We start from the raw sequence: 23,127 nt of genomic DNA on the forward strand, positions 1-23,127 counted from the left end.
CATGACCAACTCATTCCTCCATCGGAGTGACAAAACTGTCATCGTCCTCATCTTTCTCTTCCATATCGCTCCCTCTCAGGTCCTCATGCACCGGATTCGGTGGTAATCTAGGCCTCAGCATCGAATATATCGGACCAGTTATTGTGCGCAGGCTTCTGAATTCCGAACGGTAAGCCTTCAACATCGCTATATATTCACCCGCCATTCGGTACACGAAGTTCCATTTCTTGGGATAGGTGGCATACAATGCCGAAGCTTTGAGGAAAGGCCAGAGCGTCATGTTTTCAGACAGATACGACTGTGTCCACATTTTGATTTCAGGTAGGTCGTCGTTCTCCGGCTTGATTGCTTCGTACAAATTGTAGCACTTTGCTATGGCGGCGCCTTTCTCCTCGGATGAGAGGTCATTGTTACCTCCGCCGAAAGCTGCATTCCAGTGACGATAAACGGGTTCGAAGCGTCTCTTCAAGCCGCTCAACTCAAAGTTGATGGCTACATTGCACTTGCTGATCTCTCGTCGATACAGATAGCTGACGGCCTCGTCGTCAGCCACCTCTTTGGATAGGCGTTTCTCGACAAGTTGATGCGTCTCCCGATGGTGCTTCTTGACAACGAGGAAGTACAAGTAGTCGATCGCGTTGTGCTTCTTGAACTCCCAGTCTTCTCTCTGGGGTTCCTTTTTCGCTGCCGCATCCATAGCTTCTTCATAGGTGGGTATTGGCAGTTCGCGCGGGAGCTTCAGGCGCTGCTTGGTTTTCTCGAAATCCTGCTCACTGAACATATAGCCTTGCTTAAGTGCATCCACCAGTAAATCATGCATGTCGCACAGCGCGTCGAGCGTTTCAGAATAGATCCGATTCTCTTGATAAGCTCGCTTCTCATGGTATTTTGTTACCTTGCCCAGCATATCACGTCGTAGCCGAAATTCACAAGCCTTGCGCAAGAACTCGTCAACCCAGGGGGAATTGCCGCCGCCGGTCAGGAAAGCGTCGTCAGGCGGCATTATCTCGCGCAGTTTGGTTGTATCCTGCTGGATCCCGTATCGAGTATGATCAAGGGCCTGTGTCGGAGCGGGAGCATTCTTAAATGGGCGAACCAAATCCTCTTCCCAGCAAACCCAGAACCTATCCCCATCATAATCGCCGCCTTGTAGCTTACCGGCCATTGGATATTGCCCCCGTGAGGGGAAGACGATCACGTCAACCAGGTAGCTTAGGCTGGGGTGAGCAACAGCTCGGGCTTTTTGTATGTCAGATCGTCGACAAGCCGGCTGACGAGCGATCAAAACCTCGATGTTCTCAAGTGAGAGGAAGCTTTCCTCGGTTTCGAGAATCTCAAAGAAACCGGAGAATTGGACATGTACTTCACCAGGGGCAAGCACTCCGAGTGGATCAGCAATGCCAAACATGTTGGTCGACTTGGCCAAGGGTATGCGGAGCTTCTTCTCCTCATCGAGGTGTTCTTCTCGAATGAGGCTTGAGAGCATACTCCCCAGGTATGGCTCTTCTCTTGGATCGAAACCGCCCTCAATCAGCAGCTTCACCTTATCGCGGAGGGATGCTGGCAATCCTGCCTGCCAGGTCATATCCTCTAGATTCTGCACCGTGTTGCTCTGTCTGTGTACCCAGTTGTATGTTTTCTGATTGTCTTCCAACATTTCCAGAAGCTCAGTTCTCTCAATGTCAAGGTGATCATTCATCGCCCTCTCAATGGCTGCTACAGGGACGCCTCTATCCACCATGATTGATATGAAGGAGGTGTGTAGGTCGGAGGGGGTCGGCATCCTGCTGTAATCGTTGACATCGAAGGTTAACCTAACGGGATCAAATTTCTCATCCAGTAGGTCCTCCGGATGAGGCTGCAACTTCAGTTGGCTTTCGCTGATTTCGATCCAAATGGGCAGAGTTTCAGTTGCTGACCTGGGTGCCTCCGGGCTGACAACCCACAGACCCTTGGCACCCCCGATTCTGGCTTGAAAAGCCGTGGGCATGCGCTCGTTCCGACCAGTTCTCTTCTTATACAACCGCCATATCTCCTGTGCAGCTCCAAGTGAGATCAAAGAGCAACCATCATTCATAACAGCTGGTTTGCCTTCAATCTCACTCCAGTGAAGGCTATGATCGTTGAAGCGTGTATCCTCCAACAAACCATCTGCTACTATGTCCCTGACATTCCGAACTTGAGACGGCTTGAAGACCAGTGTTGGCACCGTCGTTGACAAAGCGAGATCCAACCGAGCAAATGCCTTGCAGATGCTTTGATTTTGATTGTGTTCGAAGGGAAAGAACCAGTTGAGCATGTCGGCAATCGAGCAGGGGGTGGTGATCTGCAGACCTTCGGTGGCAAACAGGACAACTCTCAAGATGTTCTCTTTCTCGACTCGAGTGCTTTTAGCTTCTTTCTTGTCTCGAGTGCTTTTAGCTTTCTTCTCAGATTTAACATAAAAAGCTCTCCACTTTCGGCCTAGAAACGAATGCTCCCTCAGAAACCACTCCTGCCATCTCTTCTCGACTTCCACTTTAGTGTCCATAGATGGAAATGTGAGGTACAGGAAACGGTCCGCACCAAAATTGCGCTGCAAGCGACAAGAGTCCTCTTTCTTTATCGGCGAAAGATTAAGATTGAAGAAGGGTTCACGATCCTTAGATTTGAATTTTGGATTGAATCTTACAGTGCCTTTGAACGAGTAGCAATCGAAGTCGTCTTTGGCGGCTGCCCATATTTTCCTCGACTCCCGGAAGGAAGGTGTTATGCCAGTGCGCCCTTCGACGTGGGCCCAGAAACTCTCCTGGTCTGCTTCCGCCACTCTTGGGTCCAAGCCCTTCATCAAGTCCTTCAGCGACATGTTGCGCTCCAGAGCCACTCGAAGGGAAATGAAGAGGATGAAATATGGGTAGTCCTCCAGACTGTCGTCAATGTCATCAACGAAAAGATTGAAAGAAGGAATATTCCTGATTCGCCAAGAGGTAAGAGAGGGAGAGTCATTTGTCGTAGCCATCCGCTCGACTGAGGCAGACTTGTGCGCTGAAGTACGTGTTTTGAGAGGTGAACCGGATTTGGAGGGTGTGACAGGATTGAGATTTTTTAGGGATGAGAGAGTCTTCGAGGGAGAAGGAGCCCCGGTTGAAGATGTATGCTTTGACCGAGAGGGAGTACGGGGTACGGATCTGTCAGTAGGTTTAGCCGGTTTCTGAGGTGAAGGTAGCTTCCCAACTGCCGGTGAGTACGCCTTTCCCTCTCGTCGTGGCGATTCAGTAGATTCGGCTGCTTTGGAACGTGAATGCGGCTCCCGAAGTACCGGTGAGTAGGCCTTCTCCTCGCGTTTTCTTCCCAATCCAGTCCTGCGAGTGACCGTACCCAGGACCTCCGGCATTGGATCGTAAGTCTGAGCCTCACCGACATTTGACGGCAGGCCAATCAGCGCATCCTCGTCAATGGATCCATACGTTGTCGAGCTTCGCGTGGTGGCAGTAGACGGGCGATGGAAGTGGCCCCCTTCACGAGGGGAGTTTGCCTCAAACCTTCGGATACCCTCAAGCAGATCCTGGTCTTCGAGGGATCCTAAGGTGGTGGAGCTACTGCGTGTCGCTTTCGCAGAGTTATGATCGATGTTGCCGAAGTCCGAATTGAAGGAAGTAGCGGCTGTCTCCTGCGTCCCCTGTGTGTGGTGGAATGACCATACAGTGTTGCTATTGGAGTTGAAAGACGTATTGAACGAGGTATTTGCAGAGGGTGCTTTGTACGAGCGAGCCATATCTAGGGAGGGCTTCTTGAACAGGGGTGGTTGCTGCATCTTGGGTTGGAGGTTCGCAGAGAGTCCCGGCATGGGCCTATCAGACGGCCACTTGCCTTTCGATGTTTTCGTATGCTTTGGGGACGCTCCATCTTCCTCAGAGCTCTGGGATGGTCTCTTCTTCCCTCTTGGGTCCAATGAGATATAAGGGCTAGACTGAATCCGTCCCGCAATTGATCTGGTGGAGGGTGATGGAGAGGGAGGCGGCCTGCAATCTCCTTCGTCCTCAGTCGTTGACCCGGATTCTGGCGCAGTGGTGTACAATGATTCAGGCTCGTCGGTCCGATGGAGATGGAACTCTCGCGGTGATGCAGGATTCTTTTCTGCATCCTGCTCACTAAAAGACTTGAAAGCCTCCTCCTTCAGCGGTGTCCCGCGAGCCGCCCGTGACCGACCCGCAACAGGCACCTCGCCACCCACCAATCCAACCGGTGGAGAAGCAGCATCGACAGCCTTCAAGTCCAAATACAACAGGTTTACCCTGTCATCTCTCAGCGCCAATGCCCGCGCTTTGCCCTCAAACTCCCGCAAGACGGTCAACAACTTGTCCTTATCTCTTCTCGAGTAGAATAATCTCTTGATGATTCCCTGGATCTTGTCGCCGGGAGAATGGGCTCGTTTGCGGGGTGACCAGGTGGCATCGCGTACCCGGATGCCCAAGTCGCAATTTGCATTTAACTGATTGATGAGGTCATCGACGGTGGTAGGCTGGTGAGGCGCCCGCCGGGAACTCGTTGAGGAAAGGTCCGGCCTGGCAGCGGATGCAAGGTGGGGAGGGCCCGCGGGAGCCGGGCGGGGAGAAGGTCGCATACCGCTACTTGCACAGCGCGGTTACAATATTGCAGACAGGAGGAAAACATGTAAATGCAACCAATTCTTGAAGATGAAATCAAAAAGGAGAGGACTTTGGGGAAGGCTGTAAGTACAAGTAAAAGATGCCTGAGGCATCCTGGGCAGCGGTTGCTATGCGGACCCCACGTACCCACGTACGGAATAGCTCGTGCGTAGCCGAACGCGCCAACGCGAAGTCACTTGACCAAACAGAGTACGCGTTTAGCGCTGGTGGAGGTCCTCCTCGTCTGTAAATTCCCTGTGCAGTCGGGTACATCTAAAGATAGTCGGAGCTGAGAAGGGTTATGTGTGAAAGGATTCCCGTATTCGCTTCCCAAATTGTCTTACGGCTTGCTTGTACGAATAGTGTCCTGGTAACGTGGATTGACAATAGCGGTAATGCACCCATTGAAGAAGACATCACAATGCAAGTAGAGCGCCATGTGTATCCGCTTTTCAGGAGGCAGCCTGACCCCCAAGTCGTGTTTCATTTGCGGCGTTGCAATTGATATCCGTTCATGCATTTAGTCGTATATCCAAGTATCCACCTTCCCCAGGACCCTCTTGCCCTTCCACGGGCAGCAGCAAGGAATTTAAACCTTCATCTCCGTCAAGCCGTGCTTCCAGACGGTAACAAAGGGAGTGATGCCGTCCTCGCGGTAGTTGAGGAGGATGACCCTGCGTCAGTGTTAATGCGCTGGATATCAAAACAGGCAGAGGCGTCTACATACATGCCATCGGGGTCCATGGACTCGCCGATCAGGAACTCGTAATCTTTGAAGTTGGCAACAATCTTCTTCGCGTAAGCAGAGGCGCCCTTCTCGAAGGCGGCAACCTCCTCGTCGCTGGCGCCTCTCTCCTTAAGACCCTCCTTGACCTTCTTCATGTAGCCTGGAGAGAGTTAGCGGCCGTGCATTCATCACTGTGTAAGGGAGCATTACTCTTAAGGTGGGTGAGATATGACTTCTTGTCGAAAGAGGTCTCGTTCAGGCGGAAAGAGTGGACGACGTCGATGACGGTCTGGGTCTGGTCATCGGTACCCTCATCAGCCTCCTCAGCAGAGGGGTTGGCGCCGATATCTGAACGTCGTATTAGCCACAGGTATCCAAGGGGTTGTACAGCGCTACGGGGATCCAGGAGTGCTGCGACTGTGGTGGATATGAAATGTGGATATGTGAGGGCGGCATACCGATGTTCTCCCCACCGACGGTGATCTTCTTGCAGTCGGCCTCGTAGACGACACCATCAATCTCCTTGAGGTTGTACGAGTCGGAGATGATCTCGTCACCAGTGATGAGGTCCTAAAAGGCTTGAAGTCAGTATAACTGTTCATTGATGTCCTCAAGGACACTGTAGGTAAAGCAGTTGTGGCGCTTCAAGGAGGGGGCGGGGTCGAATACGATCGCTGGGTTGCGCGGAGTACTCGACAGTGCGTACGGACCTTGTAAATGATCATGTTGGAGGGTAATCCGAAGAACACGACTGAGCAACGAAAATAAAGGAGACAGTTCCAGGGGCCGCAAGAGGACTGAGAATTGGGGATGGGCCTTTTGTCGTGGACGTCGAAGAATAAGAGGATTTGGTGGGGTTGAAATTTGAGCCAGGGAAACTAAGGCGCTTTGCCACCATACCTCTTTAGGATTAGCGTCATTTTCGTCTCCTGGCTGGGGTCGAGATTTGTCTTGTCCGCGTTCAGTCTGTCAACCATCGATGAGTCCGCCACCGCGAGCACCACTCTCACACGACTCCTCCCGCTCTCACCACCTCCTGTCCCCTTCCCGCTCGCGCCGACTGCTGCCTCTCCTTGAGCATCTGCGCCCTCCCAATTGAATCGGAGCTGAACCTCAGCCCTAGTTTTCACCGTTCCTCCTATCGGCTCCGCTTGACTCCGTGCTCCGTCCGTCTCCGGGAAATATAATAACACTACCACGCCGTCCTACCCGTCTCACGCTATTTCGAAGAGAGGCCCGATATTTCATAGCCCTGTTCTTCCGCCTCCCGCCTAAAGAACTCCTCGTTCACCGCTCGCGCTTTCCTGTCATCCTTATAAGGATTGGTCAGAACCCACGGGGCATCACGCGTCATGGCGATGGCGAATGCTTCCTACGAGCTGCCTCCGCTCCCTGACTACACACTCCAACCGCTTCCTCCCCTGCTACCCTGGATCTCCGATGCGCACCTTGCCCTTGCTCTGCCCATCATAGGGTATTGGGCGCTCTCAGGCTTCTTCCACCTCATTGACGTATACGACCTCTTCCCGCAATACCGGTTACACACTCCCGCCGAGGTCCTCAAGCGCAACCATGTTTCGAGATGGGAGGTCTTCCGCGACGTCATTATACAGCAGGTTATCCAGACCATGTTCGGGTTGTTGATGAACATGTTTGACGAGGAGCCTATGTTCGGCAAGGACGATTATAATGTGGCGTGGTATGCTCAGAAGATCCGACTGGCGCAGCGAGCGATACCCGTGTGTCTCGCAATGGTCGGGCTGAATCCGACCGCTCTGGCTTCCAAGGTAGCTGGTTCCCAGCCCATGATTGCAGGAGCCTTGGCTGGGGGTCGGTATCCGGGGCTGTACGAGGTTGCGAGGATTGGAGGCGTGGAGACAGTCGTGCCTACATTCGCATTATGGGAGATGCTCGTGGCGAAGATTTTGTACTGGTACGCCGTTCCGGCTCTGCAGTTCCTAGCCGGTATCCTTGCGGTGGATACCTGGGAGTACTTCCTGCACCGCGCCATGCACATGAACAAGTGGCTATACGGTATGTTAAGCACACGCAGTGCATGGACAACAGCCTGCGTAGCCATCTTCACTGGCGGATCCAACTAACGTCCTTCAGTGACATTCCACTCGCGCCACCACCGCCTCTACGTCCCCTACGCCTACGGCGCCCTCTACAACCACCCCTTCGAAGGCTTCCTCCTCGACACCCTCGGCACGGGCCTCGCCTACCTCCTCACGGGCATGACGGTCCGCCAATCCATCTGGTTCTTCACCGGCTCGACCCTCAAGACGGTCGACGACCATTGCGGCTACGCGCTCCCCTTTGACCCCCTGCAGCACATGACGAGCAACAACGCCGCGTATCACGATATCCACCACCAGAGCTGGGGCATCAAGACGAATTTCTCGCAGCCGTTTTTCACGTTCTGGGATCGGTTTTTGGGGACCAGGTGGAATGGGGATGTGAAGCTCAAGTATGAACGTAGTCGGCATGTTGCACAGCAGAAGATGGAGCAGGAGAGGGAGAATGAGGGGAGGGGTGGTGTTGTGGGGGTGGAGGGAGAGGAGGCTGTGAGCTCGAATGGGAGTGCGAGTGCGAGTGCGAGGGTGCAGGTGAAAGCAGCTGCGGCGCCGTTGTTGTCGGCGAGGAAGAAGTCGTCGAGTATTTCGCAGTCGCCGTCGGGGAATCTGAAGGGTTTACGGACCAAAGTAAATGAGAGTTTGCATGGGCGGGGAGCTAATGTCTTGGGCGTGGAGAGGAGTCATTAATTTTAATAGCCATTGGTGGATTGTGTGTGTTTGCTGAGAAGCACGACTAGATGTTTAATGTCGGGGAAATCATTGGGTTGCGGTGTATGATTGATTGTCTTCTTGTGTTGCATAATGTCAGCGATTGGTCGATCAGTTGACTTTTTGGGTTTTTGATATCTGCATTCGCTTGTCTGGTTGTGGGCGCGGGGCTTTCTTTTGGTGCTTCTCCCATTCCCTTCTTGATTGTGTTTTGTCTTTCTTCGGCGACTATTTACCTTGTTTCGTGTAGCATAGTCAGTCATAGTCTCGTATTCTGTTCGTGCGGAGGAGCTCCTTTGGCGACGAGGCACTTTAGTTGGGGGTCGCTCCATTTCCAGTCATGGTTCCTGTTTCCGGAGTCGCGCGGCGTTACTTAACCATGAGGGCGGAGGATCGAAGTCGTTGAATTCATTGTCCTTTCGTCGATCGTGTCTACGCAGCATGTGCATTCGGAACGACTGTCTTTAATCGCATGGGTGGATGAATAGTAATCTATGGAAGCACTGGAGCGACGTTTCCGTAATGCGGAATATTAGTAGCGGACGGCTTTCTATCAAATGCAGGAGGGTTGCAGTATGCAGTTGGGGTTTGTTTTTTGCTATGTCTAACTAGCGTACATGTCGTACATGTAAAGGGGTAGGTCGATCATCACCACTCAAGTCAAAGGGAAGAATTTCCAGAAGCAGGTGGAAAGGAGAGAATATGCATATCAGCAAACGCATGTGAGATTAATACATGACACATCTATAAGATGATTATCCAACAGGCCTCCAGCATAGGAAACCCGGTGCAACACAAGTTCCCTGCAGATACACCAACCAACCCCACCAGAGTCCTCTATCTCTTCATCTGCTGGGAAGAGTGAGCTATACTCCCTCCCCTCTTCCCGGAACTTACCTATACCTACCGTCGCACCCCATCTACTCACCTCCCTCCCGTTCTCAGACTCGGAGGAAAATACGGCAGTGAAACTGGGCCTTAGTAGAGGTCACTCCACATAGTCCCCCTCCCCCTACCCTCCTCATTCCCCCCTTCATCCCCAACCCCCAACGGTCCCGCAGGCACCACCGGCGTACCCAGCGGACTACCAGGCGGACTATCGTACCCGCCGCCATCAACACGGAAACCGGCGTAAATGCTATCTCGTGCTACACTAGTAGGGCCCTGGGGCCGCTGTTGTCGAATGTTCAGCGGCGCAGGCGCATGCGCGCGGTACATGCCTCGCAATCCATCGGGGTGGGCCTGGGTCTGCGGGTAGGTTTCTTGCTTTTGGGAGTCGTAACGAGAGCCTAGGGGAGGACGCGGGAGGTTGAGGCCGAAGGTAGGCGTGTGTCCGACGTCTGCCGCAGTGGTGGAGGGTATGCTCGCGGTGTCGGAGTGGACTGATGGGGTTAGAGGGGAGAGGCGGTATTGAGGGTGGTGGGCGATGATGCCAGGCTGAGAGGAAGGGTGCTGGGGGGACTGCCCAGTGTGCATTTGGGGAGTCTCTGCCGTCAGCCCGGTGCGAGGGAGTCTGTCATCTGGGGTAGGAGTATGGAGTCCCGCTGCCGTTTGCGTTGATGAACGGTCGTGGATAGGAGATCCTGACATGCCAACCAACCCACCACTTCCCTGGCCATAGAACCCCTTCTGCCCACTACGACGAGCATACTCCCTCCACGCTCTGCGAACACGCCTAAGCTCCTTGCCGCACTCCCACGCCTCCTCCGCCATCTTCTCTCCCTCCCGGCCAAACTTCTTCAACCAATAGCGCACGAAACGTACCCTCTTGGACTTGATGTCCGAAGTCTTCTTTCCCACGACGCGCGAGCTGTAGCACCCTACCATACCCGCCATCAGGGCGAAGAGGACGTCCTTGTCGCTGCCGAGGCGGGAGAGTATGCAAGCTACGCAGCCATTCTCCTGCCGGCGCCACTTGGGTACTCTGCGTCCGCCATCTAGTTGTTCCGTGGGAACGAGCGGCTCACGGCCCGGAAGCGTGTGGTCGGCAATGTCGAAGTCTGAGCGCCACATCTGCGAGATGGGCTCGATTTGACGAAAGCGAAGTTCCTGGGCATGCGGGAGGCCGGCGAATATGAAGATTGGATAGAGGAAGGCACCGAGACCATGGTCGATCTCGGAACGAAAAGCGAAGAAGAGGGAGTGAATCAAAGAGGCGTTCAGGCCGGCGTGTCCGGCGCATAGCTTGCCGTCTTTTGTTTTGCCATCCTTGGTCTCTGAGGTGGAAAGGCGGGATAGGGATGAGGAGCGGAGATGGGATGGCAGGTCTTTGATGGCGTCTTTGGTGGTGACCCAATAAGACGACGCCGAATCTGGCCTGATGGGATAGTCGCGGAGGATGGAGGCGAGGCATTTGATATCGTGATTGTGGAGGTCACGATAGGTGATGTTTCGAGAGGTAGGAGAGGAGGGAAGGTGGGCGTATAGTCTAGCCAATCCCGCTGGAGCCATGATTGAGTTTTGGGTTCAGGAAGTTGCCTGTGAAGGTTGTGTTGCGACTATAGTTATGCTGACTGTAACAGGTTGGGAGGAAGTCGTTGTTGCGAATGCGGGTTTTATGAGCGAAGAGGTAGAGAAGGTGAATGACATAGAAATATGGGCACAGTTCCGTTCCATTGTGCAAGAACCGCACATTGTATAAATGTACAGGTACAGACCCGCGCAGTGAAAAGGGACTCGGATAAGTGAAAAGTAAGCATTGTATATATGAAAGACAACAAAGGAAAGAGCATGGAAGGAGGGGAGACAGCAGACTATGTTTGAAAGATTGAGTTAATTGTGGCTGAGGAAGTTTTGCAGCAAAAGGAAGAACGAAGCAAACAGTACCTTAGACATTGAGTCTCAGTTACCTGATCCCCTAGAATGGGTGGGGAATTCTTGGAACCTGGTTAGGTAGCGATATCCTTTGCCTTAGGGATGTTGGTGAGGCAAGTCAAAGAAGTGCTGTGCTTTGTGGCTATTGTAGAGTTGATGGTCCGGAAGTCTCAGTCAATCAGGTCTCATCCCTGTGCAGGTCGTTAACCTCAGTATAACGCTGCTGGAATACCCTTACGGAAAACTTGACATCGTATTTACCCACGTTATCTCTTTCAGTTCTCCAGTTATCCATTATACAGCGATGCACCGTGCACTTAGTGCACACCGTACCTAGAGGTAAACTATCGTCGAAGTGATTGCTGAAATAGGGCTCAATCAGACGTTTGACTGGAACTCAGTATGCCAAACAGAACCTCCGTCCCTGGCTATGACAGTACCTCGGAGCCTGTGGTCTGGGGTCAGCATACCTCCAAAACACCCAATACTTACCAACTGTGCTTAGGTATGCCTAGAGAGCATTCCGGATTTCATTCTCACATCGGACCCAGAAGTATGACATATTCGTCCCCACTGTACCCTCTAGGTCGCAGCCCAGAAAGCCCTGTTACCAGGCGACTTCTGTTTCCCAACCCCGCACGACTGACTATGAAGGAACTACCCGGAGGCAGTTACATCATGCAGGAGTCAGTGTTTCAGAATTACCGGGAATGATGATGTGGCCGTGGATTAATGGGTAGACGTGGGGGAAAGGAAGGGGCAAGCGAGATTACGGATTTACGTCTACACCCTTTATATCCTGCCAAAGAACTTTGTTCCGAATAGAGTATCGCTGGTAGCTGGATGTTAGTCTGTAACACAAATGCCTTGTCGTGCTTCTCTGGGCTCGCAGAGACCTGGGAAAGGCAACTATTGAATGTCGTGATAAGGTTGGGCCGAAAGTGCTTCATCGTTGGTGATTGGTCGTTCCAGACAAAACGGGGCTCCTAGTGAGCGATGATGCTGGTAGGAAGTGTTGTCTCACTGTCGCTAGCAACCTAGAACAGCTGCTGAAAGGGAAACTGGGAGACGGATGAGAAGGAGTCGTAGTATGCCCCTCAGTCAAGGCCAGTTAGCTTGACGGCATGCAGCTTCGTAAGATCCAGCCATGTCGTTCAGAAGAGTGGTGTAGTTGCATGAAAGCAACAGCACGCGAGTGGTTCCACTTTTCTCCACTCTAGCCTCTTTTCATTCCGAGATTGAAGCAGGTCATGCATGAGGGGACAACGTCCAGTCTAGTCAGAAAACGTTTTCGCGTTTCTGTCCTCCCCACAATATCTTAGGGCAGGTAAAGAGCAGGTGTGGGTGAGACGGCATGATTACGTCGTACTCGTGCCCTGGCCGCTGGCTGCAGGGACTGAACTGGTTTCTGCTTGGCAAGTTATCTGCGTCCGGCCAGGCTGTCACACAGAAGGAGCCAGGTACATATCAGTAGAATAAGTACTACTGCGGGATGGTGGATGATCGGAGGAGGCGGGGAAACCAGACAGACGTCATTGGGCAATAGATGTCTGCGGCCAACGATCCAGAGCCACGGGCTAAAAGGGGTCGCCGCAGATTTCATGCGGCAGTCCTGTTGCACGACGTTGATGAGGCCGAGTCCTGATGACGGGCAGCGGTGTTGTGGGGTGGGACTCGGAAGACGGGGGAAGGAAAGAGATAGAGTACGTCAGAGCTGAAGATGGTCTTCGTACGAGGCGAGACAGGATAGGCTAGCCTGGCGTGTCTGAGTAGAGCAGAGAGCCGGATACGCGTGTTTTTTGTTGATAGCTAAAAGGTCGATGGCAGAACAGAGAGTCGACCTGTTCTGACCTTTGGAATGGTGGTCGGACTAGGTGATTGGTCATTAGTCAGCACCCCTGTACTATGTATAGTACAAGTAAACCGAAGCGGCAGAGTTCCGCCGCCATTCTTGGCGGTCGGAATTCTGAGGCGCGGGCTACTCGACCCGACTGGATGCTGTAGGAACATACACAGTAGTCTACACAGTACTCCGTAGGTAGGACTCGGAAGCAAGATGATGCGGTGGTTGATTTCCTGGAAACGGCGCCAGCACAGGGGAGCAGGCCGTGTCTGAAGAACTCAATACATTATGTAATCAACCAAGCCACAGATGAAGCGGCGAGAGAGGTGAATGTGAAGATTGAAAGGAGGGGCGACATGACCAACTTCCCCGGCCTTGGCATGGGCGACGCGTCCTCCAGCGCCACGAGAAGACAGGGCCAGTGGAGTTGCTACCTCCTGTCAAGCCGTGATCCGTGGATGCCAGTTGGAATGGGAAGCATATGGAGGATGAGAACTCGCTGTACGATTATCGTGTTTGCTGGTGTTGACGCAGCTATGGGATTGTGATATCACGCGGTTATGATGTGCTCTCTGGCCATGTCGTCGACTTCAACTGCGTACTGAACGCAGCCAGTTTACAAGTATTATTTGCCCCGGCATCATCCCAGCTCGACTCTTATCGCTGCACGGCTGCGGCGCTATCCCCGCTTGCTACATTGCCTCAACAACAGGATTCCTTTGTACGGAGTGTCTGCTCGCCTTGCTCAATATGCCTGGCGACGACATTCTCCGAGACTACCCTGCTGGGTGTGTACTCACAGTCTGCAGGCCTGCCTCGTTTCCGCCCACCGCCTCTTCTGACGGACGAGAGCAGCCAAGTTTTACCCTCCTTTTCTGTCGTGGTCAGGAATGCAAGCCTTCCCGTGCTCGCAACCGGACAGCTGGTCCGGAATGCGGTGGGCTGCTGTGCCCCGTTGCTACAGGATCGGTCTTGTCTCGCGCAAGCCAACGGCCTTCTTTTCCAGCAATTCCCTACTGTGTCGAGGTACTGAGTGAGCCGTTGCGCTCGCCGCTGCCGATATTGGCATGCAGTATTGCGATATGCTGCCGTGCGCGGGGAAGGGGGATATTGGACTTGTGTAGGCGCGACGGGGATTACGCCTGATATTGAAATGGCGGGCCCCGGGCGGCCTCAACCGCGGGTCATCGAGGATCGTGAACTGTGCTGGGCCATCTGCCATCTGGCGTCTCGTGAGAGTAAAAATCGTATGTTGTCGTGACTACAACGAGGCTTGCATCGTCGATTGTCCTTCACTGAACGCTTCCACGCGATTCTCGAACTGCTTCCTCTCTTCTGCTTGCGCCAGCGGGCTAGCCGTCGCCAAGCCAGGAAGTCGCACGGGCCCATGTTTCGACAGGAACAGCAGGAGCGATCCGTGAGTCCGCACTAGTCCCCTTTGGACCCAATCCCAGTCTTCACCTCTCCTCCACCTCCTCCTGACATCCACAGCCAAACTTCCCCCCCAAGGCCCACCAAACGTCGCCGCCTCGCCCTCCCTCTCTATTCTTTTTCCTTCCCCACACTGCTCCTCTTGAAACTCCCCCGGCCACTCCCAGCGCCAATCTGTCGACTTTGGACACCGGCCGCCCCTCCAATGCACGCTTGATTCTTCACCCCAGGAGGCCTGGTGCACGCTCGCCAGCTCCATCTATCACCACTGCATCTTCTGCGCTATCCAAGGCTCTTTCTTACATTCTTCTCTTTGTCTTATTAATACGTACACGATTCCACGGTCTCGTTTGCTACTCCTCTCCTAATTGCTTGTCGTCGAAGGCCTTGACGTCGAAAGGGGTACGTGGTCAACAGTCTCCTCCTACCGCTTCGCCCGCGTCCTCACAGACCCACAATTCCTGAACTCCCAAACGCTTCAACGTCACCACCCGTCAGACCACCTCTGATCGTTCTACCACTTCGCTTTCGAATCCTATTCCTAACCTCTTTACTGACACATTCTCCCCTCAGGCTTACCCTCGCCTCTACCCCGGCCGCCTTCCTCGCTCAACCCGCCGCAATCGTCGATACGATAGACTTTACTAACCGGACCCTTGAAGCTTTCCGATGGCTCAAGTACTAGCACCCATTGTCCAGACTTCCGGTACAATTACCATGCTACATACTTCTCCCGATGCCTTCCAGAGCCCGCCCGCAGCAGCACAGCCTCACCCAACCCGAACCTCGCAGATGTCACGAACCCAGGTCTACAATGCCCAGAATGGAGGTACAGCATACCGGGGAACGGCTGCGCCTATAGCGCCCTACGCCTTCTCCAGCACCCCACAGCTACGGCAAGAGGGCAAGTCGACATCGGCCCCCAATCTCCACAGCTTGCAGCAGATGAACCCTGCGAGGCAGTCCCACCCAACACATACCTCGTCTTCGTCGGACTCGACAGTCTCGACTTCCGGCTCGTCCAGTAGATCGGCAGCTACGGCACAGGTCACTGTAAACGACGACAGCGCCATCAGCACCAATGCGAGGAAATCCGTCATTGGAGGCCTTCCAGCTTCAGCAATGAATCTTTCCTCGTCGATCCCCGACCTCCCACTGGCCGCTGCCGCGTTGGACGCCCCCGTGAAACCTTCCCCTGATCGCTACCGACGGGCTGCTCGCAGAACAGACTCGAGCGGTGCCGCTACGTCTTCTGCGCCGACAACGCCTCAACCCTCTCCCTCAATTGGTGGGCCCGTCGCTTCCGGCGGTTCACCTAGCAGCAATGCCACATCAATGGTTCCTGCTATTTTGGATAACGCTGTCAGACCTGGTCATAACCGGGCCAGCAGTGTTGACGATATGCAAGGAACCCGCCAGACTACCCTAGAGCAGGCCAAACGATATAGGCGACGAAGCCACGGTGGTTTTGATGCGACTCCGCAGTTCGTCAGTCCACCAGCCCTCAACCAAATCAGCAGCACGATCGTCGCGTCGCCATCCTCGGTGAAGCCATCCCCTGCAGAGAGCCATCCTGGACCTAGCTCAGGTGGTCCTACAAGTCGGCCAGATCCTGGACACAACCATGAGCGACAACTGAGTTCGGGAAGTGTATCATCTACAGGGTCGAGCAGGCCATCATCTGTAAGTCCTGCGTCCGAGAGCAATGACGGCATGCTGATATTTGTGCAGTCACGACAGACTTCCAACTCAAGTCAGACCCGCGTGGCGCCGGGCGTGTCCTCCCCGTCCGCCGCACGTGGAACGCCTGAAACGACCAAGCGCGTCATAGCACCGTCTCCGCTCTCAAATCCCATTTCACCTTCTGAACCCCCGAGTCCAGCTAAACCTACGGCTCCTGCGAGCCCAGCTGTGCAACAGCTTGTTGCGCTGAATGACAAGGACTCGAGTCGAGGCATGAAGTCTCGTCTGCGAAGAGCCTTCTCATTCGGTAGCGCTGCCGAGCTCCGTCGAGCCACCGCAGAGAATAATCTTTCTGCGGAGCGTGTGAAGCTGCGCAAGGACAGACACCAGAACGAGCACGATGCTGAGGAAGCCGCTATTGTTGCGAAACAAGAGGCTGCCGGGATTGGCGCGGGCATCTACAATGGACAAGGCGGCTTCACCGGGTCGACCGACAATTTGTCCATATCCTCTACTGCGTCATCTGCATCCATCATGCTTCGCAAGATGGGGAATGGCATGAGGAAAGGCGGAAGATCGATAAAGGGTCTCTTCAGGCCCAAGTCGGTGATTGGAGTTCCAGCTGCTGACGGGCCACTGATGAGGCCGAGCGCTGCGGAGGTCTCAATGGTGACAGTTGAAGCCGAGCGGCAAAAGGTCAATGTAAACGCGGATCCCCATGATCAGGTTGGAGGCGGAACGGGATACCCCAGGCTGGAGCGGAACTCCTTGGATGCTGGTCGAGCGGGCAGTGATGCTGGCAACGAGTCTTCCAGGAAGAGTATCGTTGGGGGAGACAGGGAAAGAGCTGAAGTGCTCTCCTCCATCAAGAAAGGAATTCTGAAACGTAAGTTGGATTCTGTTGAATTCCTAGCCGGTACTAACAGCCATCAAGGCGCAGGGACTGGTTCGAACTCCTCTTCTCCAGTCTCACGACCTGCAGATGCCCTCAGCGAAACTCCCAAATCCAGCGCCCCCAGTACGCCGAATGACGACCAGGGACGCCAGATTCAGGTTCACATCAGCGGAGAGGATTACTTCGGAAAGCCTCGTTTTCCCAACCACAGTACGAGAAGCTTACCCAACACGCCCCACACAAGAACAATCACCTTCAGTCCCAAGGTACAATGCCACGAGGCATGGTCAAGCGCGGACTACGATCGCAGGGGAGATATCGCTACGTGCAATAGGCTTACACCTATGCTGGCCCAGCAAATCAAGGAGGAGCTCAACTCCTTCAAGATGGTACGTCGATATGCTCGTTGTTCGCCAACAGGACACAGCTGACACATGAGCAGGAGATGGAAGTGCACGAGCTATCGAAACCCCACACACATTTCTTCTAATGATTATGCATCCGCATCTTGACCTCATGGCGTCTCGGCGAACACCTTTATAGTCACCGTTGTCACTGGAAGCGAACAGCACTCGTCATGATTTGCACCTTGCTCTCATCCGTTTTCTGGTTACGCTGGACTTGCCTCCATGTCGTTCAGGAATCGTGAGCAATTCCAGAGCATTCTTCTCTGTCTTAACGAGCATAGTGGTCGGAAGGAGAGGGAGAGGCGCTCTGTTGGTAGGTGACTAGGGGACGGTAAAAGCGAAGTGATCTTTCCTTGCATTCATCTCTGTCTGTGCGGTTTTTCTAGCACATGTCTCAGTTCATTTGCCGGTTTCCCTATAGCTGTCCCTGTCTTGCTTAAGTGCGGCGTAGGCGTGTTTCTCTCTCGTTTTCCGTATGTTTCCTTTTGTTCCATCTTTCCTTTTGGTCTCTCCCCATTACTTGTGTGCAAGTGTCGTGCTGCAAGCCGAAGGAGTGAAGGAGAGAAAGGCAACGGTTCGGGTTCGATGGCTCCGGGCTGTGGAAGGATTGAGGTGGTGTGTGGAGTTTTGGATTGTGTGTGCGTCTCTGTGTGTGTGTGTGTGTGCGTGTGTACCATCTATCATGGATCATTCACATGGATATCTCGAATAGGGAATCCCCCGCTCTAATCTGGCCGAATGCATATTCGATGTCTTTCTTGTGATGAGTATGTCGATGTCGCTGTGCGCATTGAGAGTTTTCTGTAGTCTGACGGTAGCCCTCATTCTCATTCATCCTCATCCTCACCCTCCTTATTTACGACTCCACCTTCACCTTCACCTTCACCTTCACCTTCATACCATATCCCCTCCGTCATGCCCGCCATCCCACCATCCCACCATCTCACCAGACTTCAGACGAAACACACATACACCTAAATGTCACACATGTCGTACGTAGGTATCCTCTGCGAGTAAAAAATCCTGTACTTTCAAAACCCCCCGTCCGTCATCCTTGATTCCCCACCCACCCCCTCCCTCCCTCAAAGAAGGAAGAAAGAAAAGGTACAAAGCCCATACTAATTACTATACATGCTCCCATAATTAGAAGCGGCGAAGAAGAGGGGATTCACTGATAGAACGAACACCCGAACGCACTGGCTTGCTCTTGCCCCTTTCCCTTCCCCTTCCCTTCCGGAACGCCATTTGTTGCATTTACCACGCGGCCGTGGACGCCTTGCAGAGAGGAGCAAAGGGAAAGAAGGAAAGAAAGGCATATCACACTCGCTCACCCCTTTCTTTCACCTCTTCCCATCATCGTCATCCTCATCGACTCTCCGTTCCCTCTTCTACCCCCAACACGCCCCTCTCCAATCTACCCCTTCCAACCTCCAACCGTCATCCATCCCATCACTCAACCTTCATCCATTTATCCACAGCCTACCAACCCCCGATAACCTCCGCCCCCAACACACCCGCGCCCACCTGCCCCAACCCCCCCAGAAACGCCAACACGAGCGCCAAAGCCGTCGCCTCGCCTCCCTCGATCAATTCCTCCTCCCCGCCAAACCCGGACCTGGAGGATGAACCTTCAAATTCCGTCTGCTCGAGGGCCGACGACAGGCGCGCTGGGGGTTCGTATGTACCATCCCCGTCTTCTCCTTCTGCTTCGTCGGAGGAGGAGTGAGAGGAAGGGGAGGACTCGACGGCACGATGGAGGGCATCCGTGGGATTCGCGCGGGTGCGGGTGCGACGGCGCGTGCTGCGGCGGAGGGGCGTTGAGCCTGGTGATGGTGCTGATGATGTCGATGCCGGTGCCGATCCAGTGGTTAGACTATGCGCAAGGGCAGACGGCGCAGCTTCAGTTCCCTTCGGACTCGTCGTGGTAACCGTGCCCTTCCTCGGCCGTCCCCTCCCCCTCCTCGGCGGCGTCGACATCGACGTCTTCGCCGACCCGTCCAACTCCCCACCCTTCTCCTTTGTCTTCTTCAACCCTTCCCTCCCTTCCCCTTCCCCTCCCTCCACGACTTCCTCCTTCTCCTTGAAAGCAACATGCCTCCCCTTCCTGCCCCCTCTCCCACTCAAGAACCTCAAAACACTACACTCCAATACATCCCCCACATCCACCCTCCGCACAAACGCCCACGCCAACAAAGTCGCCCCTGTAACCAGCACATCCATGCCCGTCACCGACACCGCCGGATGCCCGCTCACCAGCTTGAGCTTGTCGAACGTGTTTGCCAACCCCGCGCGGAGCCGGCTGCTTGGTGTTTCGGCCTCGCCCGGCACGCCGATGGCGCGGTGGAAGACGTCGTAGACGGAGCTGCGGGGCGGCGGGGTGTTGACTAGCAGGGCGGCGAGGAACTGGGCCCAGTGCAGGACGAGGCTGGAGAGGCCGAGGGTGTGGAAGGCCGGCGCGTACGAGTGGTGGGCGGCGGCTTTGGTGGCGTGGAGGCGGCCCCAGTTTAGTGGTATGATCTATTGGGGTCAGGTCTTCAGGAAGGACTATAGAGCAAGAGCGTAACGTACCTCGGGCGCGAACGCCAGAAACAGCGGAACGGTGACGTAGGCGATGCGGAAAAGCGTGAGGTCGGTCCTTCGTGCCAGGAGCATGGGTAGAGATTGCTCCAAGGCGATGGCGCCTATGACGGGGACGTAGAGCACGGCGGGATGCGGCGCGAAGTGCGTGTCGTGTCGGACGCTGCCGTCGTCATGGACCGCCATGGGCGTATACAGCAGCAGGACGAAGAAGAGATTCAGCGCCCAGCCGAGCGAGCCCATGGCGCTGAGGAGAACAAACGAAGCGATGGTCGAGATGGGCAGATTGCGCCTGCGTCCTGCATGCACACCTTGAGTTAGCGTCACTCCCAATAACCATCCGCATCCTCCATGCAAGTCCTAAGAAGAAGCGAACACCTACCCTCGACCCCAAAGAAGATTGCCGCCGCCGTCACCCCCGTGAAATGCTCATACAAGTAGAAGAAGCTCTCGGGCGCCGCCAACACGACGGCATCCGCCTTGGAGATATCATCCACGTCGCTCCACCAGTCGCCCAACCTCCACCTGCCCACCCCTTTCTCCCCAGTCCCGTACCACCCCGTCCATAGACTCCCGGGTACCTCGCGCGCGTCGCCCTTGTGGTCCGCCCATTCAAAGTACGACAGGATGCGCCACGCGATGGCGAAGGTGGTCACGGATGCGAGGGCGACGGCGCCGAGGGAGAAGAAGAGGGCGGCGTGGCGGCGGCGCGTGGATTGTTGGGCGCGCGTCGCCGCCGAGGGAGGTAGGAATTTTGCGGTGCGGTAGATGCTGAGGAGGATGTGTGTGGAGAGGCCTGCGACGGCGAGGATTTGGCTCGAGAAGACGGCGAGGGGGAGCGCGTTGGAGTGGCCTGTCACGTCCGGGTCTAGCGGGGCCATGGTTGTGTTCGCTGTTGCGGGTGGTTATCGTGTGGAGATGCGAAGCGTCAACTAATAACTGGGTGCGTGATGCATCGTGCGCGTCGTGAGGGATGTGTATGAGTGAGGTGGTGTGGAGAAGGTGTTGTGTTGACTTGGGCGCGCAGGAACTGGGCGGGAGCTCACTCTTGTGCTACCCCACCCACGTCATAGCAGACGGGATGGATGGGAATCATGCCAAGCGTTTCCGCTCGCACAGATTACGCTAAGTTCGATTCGGGTTAGGCTTCGATATTCAACATGTGGCTGTGGGGAGCATCTCAGCGTCGAACCATCAAACCTCCCCGTCCGCGCCATGTAAAGCGCAAACTCTCCACCCACCTACCTCACCGGAGAATGTACCACCTCTTCAAATCCCTCTACCTGCACGCAACCAGCAAAGAAGGTGCGGCCCACCCTTAATCCGTCTCCTCCGTTCCCCTTCCTTTCCCGAATCAAGCCACGTCTAACAGCATCGTAAGAATACTCCATCCTCCTCCTCGGCCTCGACAACGCCGGCAAAACCACGCTCCTCGAACAACTCCGCGCCCTCTTCTCCCCCTCGCTGCACCCGAACCTCAACACCGTGCCCACCGTCGGCCAGAACGTCGCCACCATCGAACTCCCGCCGCCGCAGTCGCTCTACCTGAAGATCTGGGACGTCGGCGGCCAGCACAGCCTCAGGGGCCTGTGGCAGTCGTACTACGCTTCGTGCCACGCCATTGTGTTTGTGATTGATAGTACCGATGTCGGCGATGCGGATATCGCGACGTTGAGTACCGAGGCGGGCAGGGGCGAGGAGATGGGGAGGTTGGAGGAGTGTAGGGCTGTGTTGGAGGATGTGTTGCAGAATGAGGATGCGGCGGGGGTGCCGATTCTGGTGTTGGCCAATAAGCAGGATCGGGAGGATTGCGTCGAGGTGGTCAGGATCAAGGAGGGCTTGGTGAGGAGGGTGTTTGAAGGGGAGAAGGGTGGGAGCGTCAGGGATAGTAGGGTGTTGCCTTGCTCGGCGCTGACGGGGACGGGGGTTCAGGAGGCGGTAGAGTGGTTGTGTAGTAGGGTGAAGTGGAATAAGGAAGCGAGGCCACCGCTCATGAGGTGATGAAGATACCCACGGTTTGGTTTATCGGAAATGCTTGGATATTAGAATCGGTGGCTTAGGAGAGCCGTCTGAAAAGGCAGTCAGATCTGTGCAGACGACAACTTGGTGAGCCTGTCACTCGCAGCCTCTGCATAGATAGCACGCATGTGCCGCCCGTGTCCATAGCATATGGCCCAATCCACCAATCACCACCCCCAATCACACACAGGCACCACATAGGCAATCCGTCGACCCCTCGGACGAAGTGATGCAGATTCTGGTTTCTTTTCATTCAATACATAACCCCGCCCGGGAGCGCTGTCCCAAGCGGTCCTCTTATATCATGCCTGCCATGCCCATAGAGTAAGGACCCTTTCATGTCGAATACGCCGATAGTTGGGAAAGAGGAATGTGGTTTTGGAATACCCGAATGCTGTGAAGAACCCCAAGTCTCGCATCTACCGCCCGTCCATCCGTTTATTCGCTTATTCCGAAGCACCGACAGCACGAGCTGTTGCTGGGTTAGTGTATCTGGTAATACTATCCCGACCGTTCGTTTTCACCGACACAGGGGAAACATGGCCGAGACAGACTAGGGCAACATACTGTAAACGCTCAATTTGGAGTGTCCAACAACCTTCTTGATCTGGCCCCTCTCCTCGAGATCCGCAAGCGCTTTCCGTGCGAGGGATCCGTTAATCTTGAGGCGGTCGACGAGGGTCGCAACGGTAATCAGGCGGTATGACTGGACATCCTTCTGGAGCTTGTCGTTGGTCTGCTTGTCGAGGACGACGGCGTGGTTGGCCTTATCCTTGACTGCTGTCTGTCAGCTGCGGAACTGGTGTAGGTCGCGGTATCGACTGGGGAATCGGAGGGACGCCGGCTTTATGCGAGCATGCACTCCGAAGGGTGCGAAAATGACATTCTTGTGCGCTCGAGATGTCGAGATTTGCTGGAATGAGGCGGTCACATACCCTTTCCCTTGGACCACTTCTTCTTTTGCTTCTTGCCGCCGGTTGCTGCAGGTGCCTATCCATCGCAAGTTAACGGTCGACCCTTACGGCTGCTAGTGTCGTTCTGCCCGGCAACATACCATTTTGGAGGATGTGGTGGTGTTTGAAGATGCGAAGTCCTGTCGTCGGGGGTTGGAGCGATGTGAAGGAGAAATTGAAGTGCGGAGCGGCTCTTGGCGCATGACTAAGGAAGCGAGCGTTGCACGTGAGGAGCTTTTCACTTCCAAAGTTGCCCCTCGATCGAATGCAATTGGACATCAAAATTATAGGGTATATACTGGTATTATTCTCAGAGTTTGGTCCATTCATCGTGACATGAATGCGAAACAATCGTAAAATGGAC

At 54.6% G+C, this 23,127-nt stretch overlaps 8 protein-coding genes across 8 annotated transcripts; 3 read left to right on the plus strand and 5 right to left on the minus strand.

Moving 5' to 3' along the window:
- Positions 1–10: 10 nt before the first annotated feature.
- EI97DRAFT_375602 (uncharacterized protein) lies at positions 11–3,793 on the minus strand (the record flags this gene model as incomplete). Its single annotated transcript, XM_033795517.1, has 2 exons — positions 11–3,190; positions 3,401–3,793. 2 exons carry the CDS (start codon positions 3,791–3,793, stop codon positions 11–13), a joined length of 3,573 nt encoding a protein of 1,190 aa, XP_033654750.1.
- A 1,151-nt stretch (positions 3,794–4,944) lies between these two features.
- On the minus strand, positions 4,945–6,192 carry EI97DRAFT_432807 (microtubule/calcium-binding protein). Its single transcript, XM_033798246.1, has 5 exons — positions 6,066–6,192; positions 5,814–5,925; positions 5,566–5,703; positions 5,356–5,515; positions 4,945–5,302 (listed from the first exon to the last, which is right to left on the minus strand). Exons 1-5 carry the CDS (start codon positions 6,078–6,080, stop codon positions 5,218–5,220), a joined length of 510 nt encoding a protein of 169 aa, XP_033654751.1. The 5' UTR covers positions 6,081–6,192; the 3' UTR covers positions 4,945–5,217.
- A 515-nt stretch (positions 6,193–6,707) lies between these two features.
- EI97DRAFT_449928 (uncharacterized protein) lies at positions 6,708–8,120 on the plus strand (the record flags this gene model as incomplete). The annotated part of the gene is made up of 2 exons (XM_033800249.1): positions 6,708–7,389; positions 7,468–8,120. 2 exons carry the CDS (start codon positions 6,708–6,710, stop codon positions 8,118–8,120), a joined length of 1,335 nt encoding a protein of 444 aa, XP_033654752.1.
- A 724-nt stretch (positions 8,121–8,844) lies between these two features.
- On the minus strand, positions 8,845–11,041 carry EI97DRAFT_313288 (uncharacterized protein). The gene has a single exon (XM_033794624.1). The coding sequence runs from the start codon at positions 10,590–10,592 to the stop codon at positions 9,120–9,122; it is 1,473 nt and encodes a 490-aa protein (XP_033654753.1). The 5' UTR covers positions 10,593–11,041; the 3' UTR covers positions 8,845–9,119.
- A 3,857-nt stretch (positions 11,042–14,898) lies between these two features.
- On the plus strand, positions 14,899–17,297 carry EI97DRAFT_449929 (uncharacterized protein; the record flags this gene model as incomplete). Its single annotated transcript, XM_033800250.1, has 3 exons — positions 14,899–16,798; positions 16,847–17,196; positions 17,250–17,297. The coding sequence occupies 3 exons, from the start codon at positions 14,899–14,901 to the stop codon at positions 17,295–17,297; spliced, it is 2,298 nt and encodes a 765-aa protein (XP_033654754.1).
- A 1,028-nt stretch (positions 17,298–18,325) lies between these two features.
- Positions 18,326–20,769, minus strand: EI97DRAFT_432814 (uncharacterized protein). Its single transcript, XM_033798247.1, has 3 exons — positions 20,174–20,769; positions 19,783–20,090; positions 18,326–19,731 (listed from the first exon to the last, which is right to left on the minus strand). The coding sequence occupies exons 1-3, from the start codon at positions 20,670–20,672 to the stop codon at positions 18,694–18,696; spliced, it is 1,845 nt and encodes a 614-aa protein (XP_033654755.1). The 5' UTR covers positions 20,673–20,769; the 3' UTR covers positions 18,326–18,693.
- Positions 20,770–20,983: 214 nt separating this feature from the next.
- Positions 20,984–21,992, plus strand: EI97DRAFT_500816 (ARF/SAR superfamily). The gene is made up of 2 exons (XM_033802675.1): positions 20,984–21,096; positions 21,173–21,992. The coding sequence occupies exons 1-2, from the start codon at positions 21,048–21,050 to the stop codon at positions 21,790–21,792; spliced, it is 669 nt and encodes a 222-aa protein (XP_033654756.1). The 5' UTR covers positions 20,984–21,047; the 3' UTR covers positions 21,793–21,992.
- Positions 21,993–22,020: 28 nt separating this feature from the next.
- Positions 22,021–22,897, minus strand: EI97DRAFT_432816 (putative 40S ribosomal protein S25). Its single transcript, XM_033798248.1, has 4 exons — positions 22,865–22,897; positions 22,746–22,800; positions 22,378–22,587; positions 22,021–22,282 (listed from the first exon to the last, which is right to left on the minus strand). Exons 1-4 carry the CDS (start codon positions 22,865–22,867, stop codon positions 22,257–22,259), a joined length of 294 nt encoding a protein of 97 aa, XP_033654757.1. The 5' UTR covers positions 22,868–22,897; the 3' UTR covers positions 22,021–22,256.
- Positions 22,898–23,127: the final 230 nt, after the last annotated feature.

This window comes from Westerdykella ornata (genome assembly GCF_010094085.1).
Source record: "Westerdykella ornata strain CBS 379.55 unplaced genomic scaffold EI97scaffold_8, whole genome shotgun sequence".
Lineage (NCBI taxonomy): Eukaryota > Fungi > Ascomycota > Dothideomycetes > Pleosporales > Sporormiaceae > Westerdykella > Westerdykella ornata.